Source organism: Patagioenas fasciata, chromosome 16 (assembly GCF_037038585.1).
Source record: "Patagioenas fasciata isolate bPatFas1 chromosome 16, bPatFas1.hap1, whole genome shotgun sequence".
In the NCBI taxonomy this organism is placed as follows: domain Eukaryota; kingdom Metazoa; phylum Chordata; class Aves; order Columbiformes; family Columbidae; genus Patagioenas; species Patagioenas fasciata.
In genome coordinates, this window is record NC_092535.1 from 9,026,226 (window position 1) to 9,039,948 (window position 13,723).

Below are 13,723 nucleotides of genomic sequence, written 5' to 3' on the forward strand. Positions count from 1 at the left end.
GGTAACCAGAATCAAAGGTATCATAATGGAGGGACTGGTTTCCATTAGTTTTATCTACAAAATATAAGCTCAAGCAGGGCTCTCCAGACCAAAAAAAGTCCAGTGTCCAGGAATCAGTGTTGAGTTTGAACGCTTTATTTAAACTAGCAGAGAAAACTGGCAGACTCCCCTCTGTACAAATGGGATCTGAGCTGTAAGTTCACATGTGCACTTCTAGCTCCAGCTTGTAAGCAGATCGACACGAAAATATTCAGCGCCCAGTTAGCAAAAGCATGGGAAATCAGATCAAAACTGTTACCTAGATCTAGAAGACAGCAGAATGCTCCAGGGCAACCTGAAGATTATGTGGATGGAAATAATCAGACAGCGCTGGTCTTTGAAGATGTTGATTTGTCCTATTCTGGATAATTAAAGAGCAAAGTCTAACAGAGGAAACTGTACCTCCTGCTAGGAATCACCCAAGCTTCACGTTCAGGGGCCAGCAAAGGGGCCAGATGCTGCAGATGAGCAGAAACTCAACCCAAGCCTGAAACATCAGGGGCCTCACGCTCCATCAAGCTGCACTCTTTGCACAACCTTCCCTGTCATTACGATACTGTGTGTCAGATGAAAAGGAAAGCAGCCCTTTGTAAGCCTCTTTTGTTCTTTTCCACCCCATTTTTTGCTTCATTTTCAATGTTTCCTCTAGCATATGTATTTAAAAACTGCAGTGGAATATACCGCTGGCAATCTGGGAGCTCTGTGTTTCCACCAGCTAGGTTATCTTTCCAAGGTTACTCGTAGTTTAAATGATGAATATCAATTCTTCTGTATCTATATAAAATTTATTATTTGTCACTTTCATCAATACTGGAGTTTTGCATTCTTGAGTCCTTCTGTTTCATCTCCAGACTGCAGGGGGAAAAAATGCCACACAGATTTCAGTCTTCATAAATCAACAAATTCGTCATGGTAAGGTGGTGGCAAGTTGTCCTCACTGTCTAGTCAAAGTTCTAAAGAAATCAGCAGGGAGTGGGACACGGCACAAGTTCATTTTGCAAGTACTCTGCTTATTTTTCACAAGAATTCAGGAATTAATCTAAATTATTAATCTGATTTAGGAAGATATGTTTGACACATCAGATATTTCTCCTCTTCCGACATTTCTTCAGCTTAGTAGGATGACACGTTAATGGGTCACTCCATAGCAGCACTGCTGACCACACAAAGACTCCGTGGCTGCCCTCCCTGTTTTTCCAGGACAGACACAGAAACATTTGCCATGTGGTACTTTTTTATTCCTTGTTTTACCTCCCTAGTTGGACCAAGAAATGACACCAGCAATTCAGGTGCACCCAATACTTGGTGAATTGGGAACACGCACCTTCAGTCATTGCATGAGGTTCACCTGAACTTGTAAAGGACTGGGTAAACTCCTTTTTTCCTCCCAGACGTCGGCTGTGCAGACAAGTATCAGGTAATCACTGTGAAGCAGGTAACGATGTCAACTCATTTGAATCTAGGCACTGTTTCAAGATGAACTTCCTGAGAAAAGACACCAATGACACACCAGTGTTCCTCAAAATAAATCCTGAAATTTTATAATTGTCACCATTTGCTTCCAAGGGAAGAGCTGAAACAGTCTGCCAGAGAATTCTTTTTTTTACAGCTAATCTTTCTACCGCTCCAAGAACTGAAACCAGCACCCGCAAGAGGAGTAGCAACATATATTTATATTTTGCTAACACTTATCAACAGCAATAATATATCAACCAAATGTGTCTGTCACAGGTCCCTTTTCCCTTCTTTTTCTTTTCCTGTCATTCACTACTCATTACAGAAAACCACGTGGGTAAACTCGATCTCCGAGATCATCCTTGTAGAGAAACCAGCCACACAGCGATGCTGAGGGATCCATCTGCAGCGGGGCCGGCAGCCAACCCCCCGCCCCGCCGCGCATCTGCACCCCGGCTCTGCGACGGGAGGGGAGGACGTGGCGCCCCCTCGTCACTCGGTGTCACCGAGCCCAGCTTTACACCTGCAGCCGTTCTCTGGATGACAGTACGGGCAAAGTGCCATCTTGGCAGCAACGCCAGCGTCTCTTGAGGGCCGGGCTGGAAGGAGGCGATTAGGCTGGCGTTCAGCCTGGGGAGGGAAAACCGGGGCAAGGCGCTTTGGAAAACCTTGCGTCTCAGCAGTGTGTAAATGTAACTTTTCTTGCACGAGGGAGGAAGAGCAGAGAGTCTGTGCTTCACAGAATCCCAGAATGTCAGGGGTTGGAAGGGACCTGGAAAGCTCATCCAGTGCAATCCCCCCATGGAGCAGGAACACCCAGCTGAGGTTCCACAGGAAGGTGTCCAGGTGGGTTTGAATGTCTGCAGAGAAGGAGACTCCACAACCTCCCTGGGCAGCCTGGGCCAGGCTCTGCCACCCTCACCATGAAAAAGTTTCTTCTCATATTTAAGTGGAACCTCCTGAGCTCCAGTTTGTACCCATCACCCCTTGTCCTATCACTGGTTGTCACCGAGAAGAACCTGGCTCCATCCTTGTGACATTCACCCTTTCCATATTGATAACTGCTAATGAGGTCACCCCTCAGTCTCCTCTTGTCCAGCTCCAGAGCCCCAGCTCCCTCAGCCTTCCCTCACACGGGAGATGCTCCACTCCCTTCAGCATCTTGGTGGCTGCGCTGGACTCTCTCCAGCAGTTCCCTGTCCTTCTGGAACTGAGGGGCCACAACTGGACACAACATTCCAGATGTGGTCTCTTCAAGCTACACTCCCCATGCCATGCGCTTGGAGCACACCTACGACTTCACCAGACCCACTGCGAGATTACCATCATTATTACTATTTCTTTATTTTTTTTTTCAGCTTACCCGGACCAGCTGTTGTGGAAAGGGTCCTCTGGAGTTCTCTGGAACGTTGATGGGTGGGATGACCCAGTCTCGCTTCTGGCGCCGCAGGCCGTTCACGCTGCGGTGCTGGCGCCAGGGGAGCAGGGTGTCACTTTGCTGCTGCACCAGCTCTCCGGGCAGGGTCTTGTGTCCTTTTGTCTGTTTTGGAAACAACAGAGCAAAACCAGTGAGTTCCTCCTCGCTTCTTAGGACTTCTCCCAACAGCGGTGCTTCCCTGAGAGCAAACGGTCACATGTAACTGTGAAAATCATTGTTATTAACGTGATATATTTCTGCATCATAAAGACACAATATGCTTTACTGGCAACTCTGCTGCCACTTCATTTTCACAAATATATGGAGTTGTCACTGTCAAATCAAAATGCCTCCCAGAATATATCGTCTTCATTACAGCAGCTGCAGGGAGCTTTAGCAGCACATTGGGGTAAAGAAGTTTCTGCAAATTTCTAATAAATGCAACCTATCGGAACACAGAAAAAGGAAGATAATTCCTTTAAAGCCTATGTCATGGGCCCAGTTTTATACCTTGTTCCTTGGCACTCGCAGGGTTACAGATACTTGTGTCCTGCCAAACCAAACCACAACCCGAGGGAGCGCCAGCTCCATGGATGCGAAGGTGAATTAGTTCAATTTCGTAGTAATTCATGAGGAATGACCTTTTCACAACTGCTGGGTTTTGAAGACAAATCCCAAACACGTATCTCTCCACACACCCTGCAAAGTGCAACACATCTCAGCCAGTAAAAATTTTCATTGTGTGGGGCACCTTTGAGTCCTTCTTTGTGATTTTGGGGTTTTTTTTGAACTACGGATTCTGCCCATGGCACGCTTTGGTGTTGGACACTGTGGCATAAAAATGGAAATGGTGGGACCGGAGTTTGGACTTCCAGTTCAGTTCTTTACTAGAAAATTTCTGCCTTATAGAATGATGAATCAATGAAATGTGGATTTGAAGAGGCTCTTCAGAGGTTAATACTTAATATACTTAATACTTAAACAGTCTGTGGCCTTCTACCAGGCATTACTTCTAGAAAGTCTGCGGAAAAGATAAGGAACAAAGACAAGGGGTTTTTTTCACTATATGGTGACCTGCACTCCCACCAGAAAAACTTCAAACTTTGATAAATCAGAAAGATTGCAAGCCACATGCTGTTAATTTGAGGTAAGATCTAGTGGGAATACTACTCTCTGAATTTTATATATTTCAGCTCTTTTTCTTAAAAAACAAAATACAAAAAGCAATGTCCTAAAACCCAATAACACTGTAGGAAAAACCAGCAAATTATTTTTTGAGGGTCCTGCAATTTTAAGCCACACTCAGTTTTAGTCTTACACCAAACACGTGAACTTGAACATCCTACAAACATTTGCACACATTTATCTGAAGGCACTGATTTCATTGCTTCAGGGGTTTATAGTTAGACATAAATCCATCCATCAGTACATTTCGGCTACTGATCTAGAAGTGCAACAAAGCTGGGGAGTCACCCCAAAGTTCTATAGTATATATATAAAAACTAAACAGTATATGGAGCTGAGTGGTGGCTCCAAAGCTCCACGGCTGCCCAGAGCTGGGCACAGCAGCAGGGAGGCATCTCTCACAGCTCGGTCGTGGCTCCAACCGGTGTTACCTGTGGAGGGCAGACATCCACCGGCTGCAGCTGTTGGAAGCGTTTGTGCAAAAATGCAGCTATTTCTACTGCAAACCTTAGAAAACGAGCCAGTTCCAGAGCTGAATTTTCACAGAACAGACGAACACGGTCTTTTCCAGTCGCACGCGTAGCCACTTTTCTCAAATCGCTAACTCACGCCAGCAAGGTGACTGCTGTTTTGCGTTCGCCTGGATGCTGTTTCATGCACCTTCGACAAGCACTGTCACTGAACTGCTGCAAGATCACTACACCACTGTTCAATATTTAGATGTTGTTCTAAAAATACTAACTTAAGTGTATAATGAACAAAGAGATAGCATCAGATGCGGCAGGGGAGACTTCCTTGGGATATTCAAGATATTGGTAGGTACTGTTGAGCTTGCCCTTCCTAGGGGATGCATTTTTCCATATCTGATAGTTTTCATCTAAAAAGGGTTTTATCACCAAGAAGATATATTTTCTGAACACTGATGAAAACAATATTATCTAAAGAAGATACCCAGAAATGAATGTCACCATGAAATAGGACTACCAGACGTGAGCTACAGAAAAGTGGATATCCCCCCCTTTATTTTTTTTTAATTGGCTTGCGATTCCCAAATGGGGATCCTTTGAGAGCAGGTATTTGGATCAGTTTATATAATTGGCAAGTGAGCGTGGGGACAGATTATGAAAGGATGGTCAAATAATTTGTGCTCTGCTGAGTTTACACAGTGGAATGAGTCTGAACTAAAGACAGACTTGAGAATTAACACGAATCCCAAAGCTCCATGTATACTGAAATAATTAGTGTCAGCTCAGCAAGGCAGTACCAGCCTTTTTAGTCTTTATGAAATATTTGCTGGCAGGTGACTAGACAGTGACTAGCTTGCTTGTCACTCTTGATGATGTTTTCCTACATTAGAATAAATCATCAACATGACTCTGAATTCGGTATGTAGAACTTCAAAAGCGTCTTGCAACAACATATTTTTTTTTTTTCCTTTTAAACAACAGCTCTTTTTTATCTTCATTTGTTGACGATGCATTCCCATGACCTTAATTTCTCTGGTGTTGTTTAAATACGTTGTACATGTTTTCTGCTGTTTAAAAGCTGTGAGACAAATGCAGTAACAAAGTCTGGTGAGTACAAATGCCAGAACTATTCAGATCTCTGACTGAAACATCCAAGAACATCTCTGGAATAACAGCAACGACCAACTGCGAGCCCCAGAAACCTCTCCTGTCCTTTTGAGTTTGCAAGGATCTAAAGTTCAACTCAAAAGCTGAACGTGACATCAAATTAAATTAATAATAAAATACAGCTTCCAGTTCTGGTTTTGCTGAATAACAGTTTTCACTGAGATAACAACTGCTCCTTCTCTCATGGCCTTACTGGCCATATGCTTTCCAGAATCTTAGGCAGGCATTTTCAAAAGATAAAATATTCCTCTACCTTTTGTAGCATCATCAGAACACAGTTTGTCCGTAGTCCTCACAAGCAAATCGAGCGCCTCTCGTGCCACCGCTTTAGGGTGGTTTCCCTCCCATTGCTTTGAGGAGGTGCCGTCACCCCCTCACACATGGTGAAAGGACGACAGGTGCTTGCAGCAAAACGGAGAAGCCAATTCACAAAACACACGGCCAGTGGGAAAATAAATCCACTTGCCATTCTCAAAATTACGTGGTGGCATTTATAATTTGTTACAACAGGATCAAACACCAAAGATGGAACGTGCCAGCGTGGCCTTTGACAATACACAGACAATTAAATGAGGATATAAAATAGACAGATAATTCAGTAATTATGCTTGTCTATTACTTTACGACATTGATAAACCAGAGAAATACATCTGAACCAAAACAGATGAAAACCTTCCATTCAAGCAGAAAAAATGATTACAAAGAGTGGGATGAAGAAAAACAACAGGAGAAAAGACCATGCTGGGATGTTTAATTTGTTATGATTTTGGATTCAGTATGATCTAATGCCTTAGTATTCATATCAGTGCATAATTTTTCAGAGCTCGCTAACGAAGCGATGCAAGCCGTGCCGTGCTAGCTGTATTGTTTAAAGCCGACACTCTGCAAACCTGGGGTCAAGACTTTGCTCTGAGTTGTCCAGTGTCTCTTCCAATGGTCCTGTGGCCTGGAACTGCGATGTATGTGTGCATGACGCCAACGGGGGCAAATGATAATGCAGCTTCTGCTAACAAAATGCTTCTTTCTCTGAAAAGTTCTACTCCAATATTTGTTGTGAGTAGCTGCAGGACAGGAGTAGAGCCCCTCCGAGTTTGATCTCCCTGAGTTTGATTGGGAAGACATGCTGATGAGCTGAGGATTAACTGGAGCACAGTGTGGCAGAATCTACCTTACAATTCCCCTTGCGACTCTTTTGTTGTTTGGTTTTTTTTTTTGGCTATCAGTTAAAATCAGTTAAAACCAACTGAAGTCAAATGGAAACTGCTCACTAAGATGACAGGTCAAGCTCTCAGAAAGCAATGAGAGGTTGAAGGAGTCACAGTCTCATCTACAGGGGTTGTGCAAAGATCTGCTCCACAGAAGGTGTAGGGCTTTCCTAAGTCCATGTCAGTAGCTTCGATGGCATTTTCCAGGAGTAATTTCCAGTTGCTTTTCAGTCTAGAATTGCATTTAATGACGGTGAGTACAACCTGCAGCATTTGGAAGAGGACATGTAGATAAACCCCTTGGGACTTTCGGACTTCTAAACCAAACAGATTTAGGAAACCTTACTCCAAAGTGGTGAGGTTGAATGCTGCTCCAACCAACTCCGTTTATGCCATGGCACTGAGCTCTGGGAGAGTCCACGTCTGCATTTTGCACTGGTAATGAAAGATAAGTCAGAATAGCCACCTAGTTTGTCTATAAACTCCTGTCAGTGCTGGTCTGTGCCTCGTCAGCCTTCCATTTGTTGGGAGACTCGGACTAAACTCAACCCCTACGCACAAAAGAGCGAGAAAAATAATTTGCCAAAAGAACAGCACACGTGGGATCCCCACAGCCCCTCCAGTCCATTCCTGCTTGTGAAAAGACGGCTGCGAGTCGGTGACTTCTCACTAGTCCTCGAATAAAACCAGTGAGTGTGAAGAAATACCAGCTTTCGCCTTCCGCTACACTTAGCAGTCGCCGGCCTCGCCAGCTGGCGCGTCTCCCCTCCCAGCCAACCTGCCTCCCATATCCCTCAGCCTCTGGCTACGGAGACATCTGGAAGTTATTATCCAGCAGAGCGTATCACAAACCCATTTGCATAATATAATATCATATTTTGTGTTCCTGCTTAGCTGAACATTTTGGATCACTCTTATGTTTGGGTAAATAAGCCACCATTCCCCACGTATAAATAACAGGGCATCTTAGGGCACGTTTGTTGGAGATTATTAATTTTATAGGGTTCAACCAGCAAAAAGAAATGCTCTAGATTCGGCACTAAAATATTTTATTCTTGCACTTGGAATAAAAGGTAACTATGATCGGAGGAGAGTTAATAAGGCTTCTATTTCCCAAGGATCGAAATTATTTATGATTTAACCTGTGCTTTATTTATATGCCAGTTTTATTATTTTTACAGGATCTGTAACACTTTGCACTAGATATTGTTCAGAAAAGAAATAACACGTGACTTGCTTTGCTTCCACTGTCACTCCCAGGGTTTAACTAAGGCACCATGTTTTTAATATATTTTTATCAATACAAGAGGACAGAAAGCCACCCTTAGTCCGTTGCTCAAACATCTCCTCCACCGATGTGCATTTTGAAATCTGGTACCATTTTCTACCAAGGGAAAAAAAAAAATCTGTTTAAAAATATTTAATCTGAAGCATTTTTGCTTGTTTCCATGGTAGCTACGGAAAGGACAGGATAAAATGATATTTACCAAACAGAAAATAAGACAATGAAAATATAGCTTAGTTCTTTAACAAAGGAAACATGAGAGTGCTGCAAAATAAACATTTGCATGAATTCTGTTCTAAGGAGGCAACATTTTGCTGACATCAGGGACAGCAGTGGAGAACGAATGAGCCTTTTTTTCCCAAAATGCACCATTTCTCCAGTTTTTGATCTTTTAGCAGAGAGAGATATTTGATTTTGTGTTCTTATACAATATAATGAAAGGGCTGCAGAACAAACAGAGAATTTATTTATTTTAGGGTAATTGATTCTTTTTTATTTAGGTCATTGCTGAACTCACCAAAGTTGGAGACTGGAAAAAAGTAGTTTTAGGAAGATCAGACTTTTTATTTTAGACTTTCATTTACTCTAGTCATCCTATGTGAAGGTATTCTGCAGGAATTCCACAGGTAAGGAATCCATAATCTTGTTTTCCTCCTTATCCACCCTCTAGAAATCTGTTGTGACTATCTACATTAGCTCTATTTACTAATAGTTGTAAGCTGTGGTAAATTTAATCAAAGATAGCTTCATGTCACGTCCCATTACCATCTCAGCATAAATTGCTATTCATGAATGATTTGTGTCAAAGTGCTCTGAAAACTAGTGTTTTAGCAGCAAGATGTTCCAAAGTGCACAGTTCTTCAGCAGGGGCATTAAATTAATGTGTTTGCAGAGAAGCCACTAATTGACAATGAGACGTGATTTTGGCAGAAGATTCCCACTTTAAAGAGAATGAACAGTGTTCAGATACAGAGAAGAACCGCCCGTGCTCTTAAGACTATACTAATAATTTCTGGTATAAACAGGAATAGAGCGAACCAATCCTGACAGGATATTTCAAGTGCCAAATCAAGCTGTTTGATCATCATGACTTACAAAAGCAAACAGTGGAATCTCAGCATTTGTGACTTTTATCAAATCTGGCTACATACACTCAGGAATGTTATGTTTGGATAGGAACTCATTAAACAAAATTACCTCTCCATTTATAGAAACCATACAATGGCAGTATAAAACATTTTAATTAAATCGGCTAGTTAAGCAAAAATTCATCACTTTTTATTTTTATTTTTTTTTATCAGCTAGCAGTGGGGCTGCATGGAGCAGCTCACATTAGAGTCAATTAGGAAGAAAAATTGTCAGATTTGGCAAGTGCACGAGCTTCCAGAACACACCAGCTGACAGGGAAGAAAAAGTTTGACTAAAATCTACCAGAGTTACTGCACCCAGAGGAGGAGAAGGAGCCACAGAAAACACAGACGCGTGCACTGGCCGTGCCAAACGCCCCCTCCCAAGGAGTCTGTGTCAAAGCGGAGCAACCGCTTGTACGCGCACTGTTCCCTGACAGCGGAAATACGGTGCATTTATGTAAATTTAAGGTTCCTAGGTATCTGGCCGGCTTTGCAGACTTCGGAAAATTTTATCTAATATAACTAATAACAGGCAATCAGTGTAGCTGAGGAATCAAAACGCTCCTCAGTGTTGCAGGGCTGCAAAGGAAGAAAAGAGTCGAAGAAGAATAACAGGTAAAAGCAGGACATTTTTAAATAGGGAGAACACAACACCCTAGTTTGTAATTCAAGCAGGAGATCTTTTATTTACAAAAAAATGCAGCAGGACCCTTAGCAGGCAACTTTAATTAAAGGCAAAGTTAAGTCTGGATTCCAGAGAAAAGAGGAACCCACTAGCTCTCCACAAAACCCACAAGGTTGCCACAGAAGATGTCTATTTAAAAAAAAAACCCAACAAACTCAGATTATTCTCTTTGATCAGAAAACCAAACAAGATTAGTGGCCCAGAGAAGGACATTGTAGACATGGGCTGCAACCAACATGCCAGCTTGTGCCTCGAGCCAGAACGGGGCTTCTCAGGTGGCTGCTGAGCAGGTGGCCCTGCTGGGACAGAAGACGGTCATTGCCCAGCACAATCTGCCTGAACTGCAGAAAAAACCTCAACTCATCCACACCTTCTGTTTGCTTTAATGATTGGTGAATCATCACCATTTTAAGTTGAAATGTGGTAAGTCATCAGGGCACTTCAATATGCTGCGCTTTCGTACGAGAAGAATAAGGACACCAGCAGAATAAGGACACCAGCAGAATAAGGACACCAGCAGAATAAGGACACCTGCAGAAAACACACGGTTGTGTTCGTTACTGAGCAGACATGAAACGCGGAAGGTATTGCCAAGGTGAGCGAAGTTTCACCTGGGGTGGAGAGGCAGAGCTGTGCTGAAATCAGTTCTGCGGTTCCACACCACACTGATCATTAGAGGCGTCTCCTGCACCGGGCGCTGCTTTCAAGATTTCAAATGATGGTCTTCCTCCTCCATTCTCTGGAACAATCACATACCGAAGCAGGCACAGAAGAAATCCATCTGCCTTTGGTGGAATCTTTTATGGTTCCCCCAGGTTTCAATCACCTGTGATTCTCTTCTTGTCATTGTCAGGTTCTGAATCTTGCGAAAGCCTTCAGCGAACAGAAGAAGATGATACCACTCCCAAAGCACAGCTCTCGATGCACTTTGCTGTCTCATTTTAAGGCTCGAACATCTTATCCCAACATGAAAAGTTCTGATGAGGCTGTTTCCTTGTAAAGCTCCCCACATCAACTTGACCTTTACACATTCCCTTTGTAAGATCTAATCTCGCAGTGCTTCTTAGGTAGGATTGTTTAAGAAACATCTAAATTACTGTTGTACTCTAACTTCTAGTGTTTACAAAAAGACACTTCTATCTTCAAGTTAATGTCATCCTTATAATTGGAAGGAGCCATACACAATGGCTTCAGAACTACAATTACTTCTCAAGAGCATGGCTATTAAATTACCGAAAACTGCATCCTTGTTACCTGTTCAGATACCTATAGGACAGGAATAAAGGTGCTAGGATCTCATCATACACTATAAAGTATAAACCACCCCTGCAGCTTGATATTAGCTCTCATTCTGCATGTCTTGTTCAGCAAAACATATAAAATACTGGGCTAGCAAGCTGAGTTCTTCTACCCAGATAAAATTTCTAACAAATAGTTTGAAAGATTGTTTCAAAACGCATTTCTTTTTCTTCTAGAACTCAGCCTATTGCAATTGTTCTTCATCACAGAAAGAAGCGGGAGCGAATTTACACCTCTAATAAGCCTATGAAAAATTTGAATCTCATTTTTCTAAAGCCATGATGTTCAAAAGATACATGAATTAAAATAATCATAATGAATTAAATGTAACAATATTCCTTCTCTTCATAATGTTCGCAAGTAAAAAGATCACAGGAGATTTAAGAGATCACAAGCACCACTGCTACTTCAGCACAAAGCAAAGTAATTCAGTCTGGTACTTCTCCCCCGTGCCAGTGTGCGAGTTTGCCCTTTCAAGTTATCCTTTGGTTATTTCAAGAGGCTCTTGAGAAAAGGCTGTTTGCCTTTTATCCCCCAATTCTGGAGTGCACCTAAGCAAATGCTTAAATTTGAACAAGCGAACACATCCAATTTATCTCTGTTTGCATGATTAAATTAAGGCGCGTGTTTAAATGCTTTGCTGGATGGAGACAGACCTGGCCTCCTGAAGTTGGGAGGAACCAAAGCCCTTCTTCACCCTGAGCTTGACCAACCAAGCTGGGCTACAATAAAAATAGGTGGACGGACACAGTCCCTCAAATGAAAGTTTCTTTTACTCGATGTGCCTACATGAAGCAGTTTTTGTTTACACGCAACTGCAAACAGATTACCACAGCAGTGAAGGATTTTTTTAGGAAAGTCAGTCCAAAATGTTTTCTGGAAGTGGCAGTCAGACTTCAAGGGTTAACCACAAAGAGCGTGAAACTGGAGGTCAAAGCCTTTGATCTGGCAGGGCAAGACGCACATCACAGGCAGGCAGCACACGGCAGTCCAAGGGTTTTGTTTTATCAGAAAAACTTATTTCCACATAGGCAGTTCAGTCCTTAGGAGCTCCTTTTGTTTGAAGAAAGACAGATCTGGAGTGAATTTCACTTACGGATGATCTTTCTAGTACGGCTTTGAGCCTGACCCTTGGTAAGATGCTGACTGTTTAAGAACTGAATGCAGCAAGTGCAGCGCTCGGAAACTTCCCAGAGCGGGCTGATTTTCCAAGGCAATGAGCACCTGTATGTCATATCTTATCTTGGTTTCAGTGCAAAGCGATGTGATTCAACACACCTGAAAATCAGGCCAAGGAAGTTCACGTTTTCACAAACAGCACTTCCATCTCATGCAATGATTAAATGCTACATGTTCAAATTCACTTAATCATGAGGTTAGACAAGGTCACCTGATGCATCTTCATTAGACTTCCACAATTAACAGGAACAATCTCACTGGCAATGATTATATGATACTCATTAATCACCCATTTTCTGACTTTTTTCTACTAATCTGATTTGTTAAAAACCCAAACAATGTCTCACAAGGTACCTAAAGTAAACAGAAATCACTGGATCTACCCTCACTATGATCAGCCAAGTTCTTGTCTCACTGACGAGGATATAGAAATCAAAATGATGCTGGCTGCTGTTTTACTGGACTTAGTTACTGCCTTGGATCCCCCACAGAGGTAGTTCAACTGGACAGCCCCAGCATAACGACCCAGTACTTCATGTGCATAAACATAAGCCAGAATAAGGTAGGACGACAAATACCGTCCCATTTCTTCAGCCCCTCTAGTGATCACACAGGGAGATGGGGCAAACTCCATCGGGAACAAATGCGGCGGCTCTTTTTCCTGTTTCTTCCAGGTGCAGCCACTTGAGAGCATCAGGAAGAAGAGGAGCACGGGAAGGACAACTCCTCCCCAAGCTGTTATTTCCTTCCATCGAGGGAAGGCTACATCTTCATTCCTGCGTGGAGCATCTTGGCTGGAGCAATAACCCACGTCATCAACACAATCAGTGCTGAATAAGCCTTTCCTCGCCCGGAGACCTTTGTATTTGTGATCAGCAATAAAAGGCTGTACTGGAATTTAAAATCTCAGTCAGGTAAATGCCAGAGATGATTATTTAAAGGCTTTAAATAATAATAATAATAAAAAAGTCTGTCTGTAAGAATCAGCTTTTCACGTTCATATTGTATGGCTGTGGACTCACACCTGGGTTATGAAAGAAGCCCAAAGTAAGATGAGACATAATAAAACATGAGCTGGGCTTAGGCAAGGATTGATTTCTGACAGTAGTTCTCAATGTTTTAAGCACTAGCTCCATATCCATATATTTGCACGATTTTAATTGCACAACTCCAAGTGATTGAACATTGCAAAAATTTACATATCTCCATA

At 42.6% G+C, this 13,723-nt stretch overlaps 1 protein-coding gene across 1 annotated transcript in view; it reads right to left on the reverse strand.

The window, feature by feature from the left end:
- The window catches only part of CDH4 (cadherin 4), a 433,344-nt gene that overhangs the window by 153,312 nt on the left and 266,309 nt on the right, over positions 1-13,723 (reverse strand). The window contains exon 4 of the mRNA XM_065849749.2: positions 2,858-3,034. Coding sequence (XP_065705821.1) covers positions 2,858-3,034 — 177 coding nt within the window. The remainder of the gene's footprint in view (positions 1-2,857; positions 3,035-13,723) is intronic.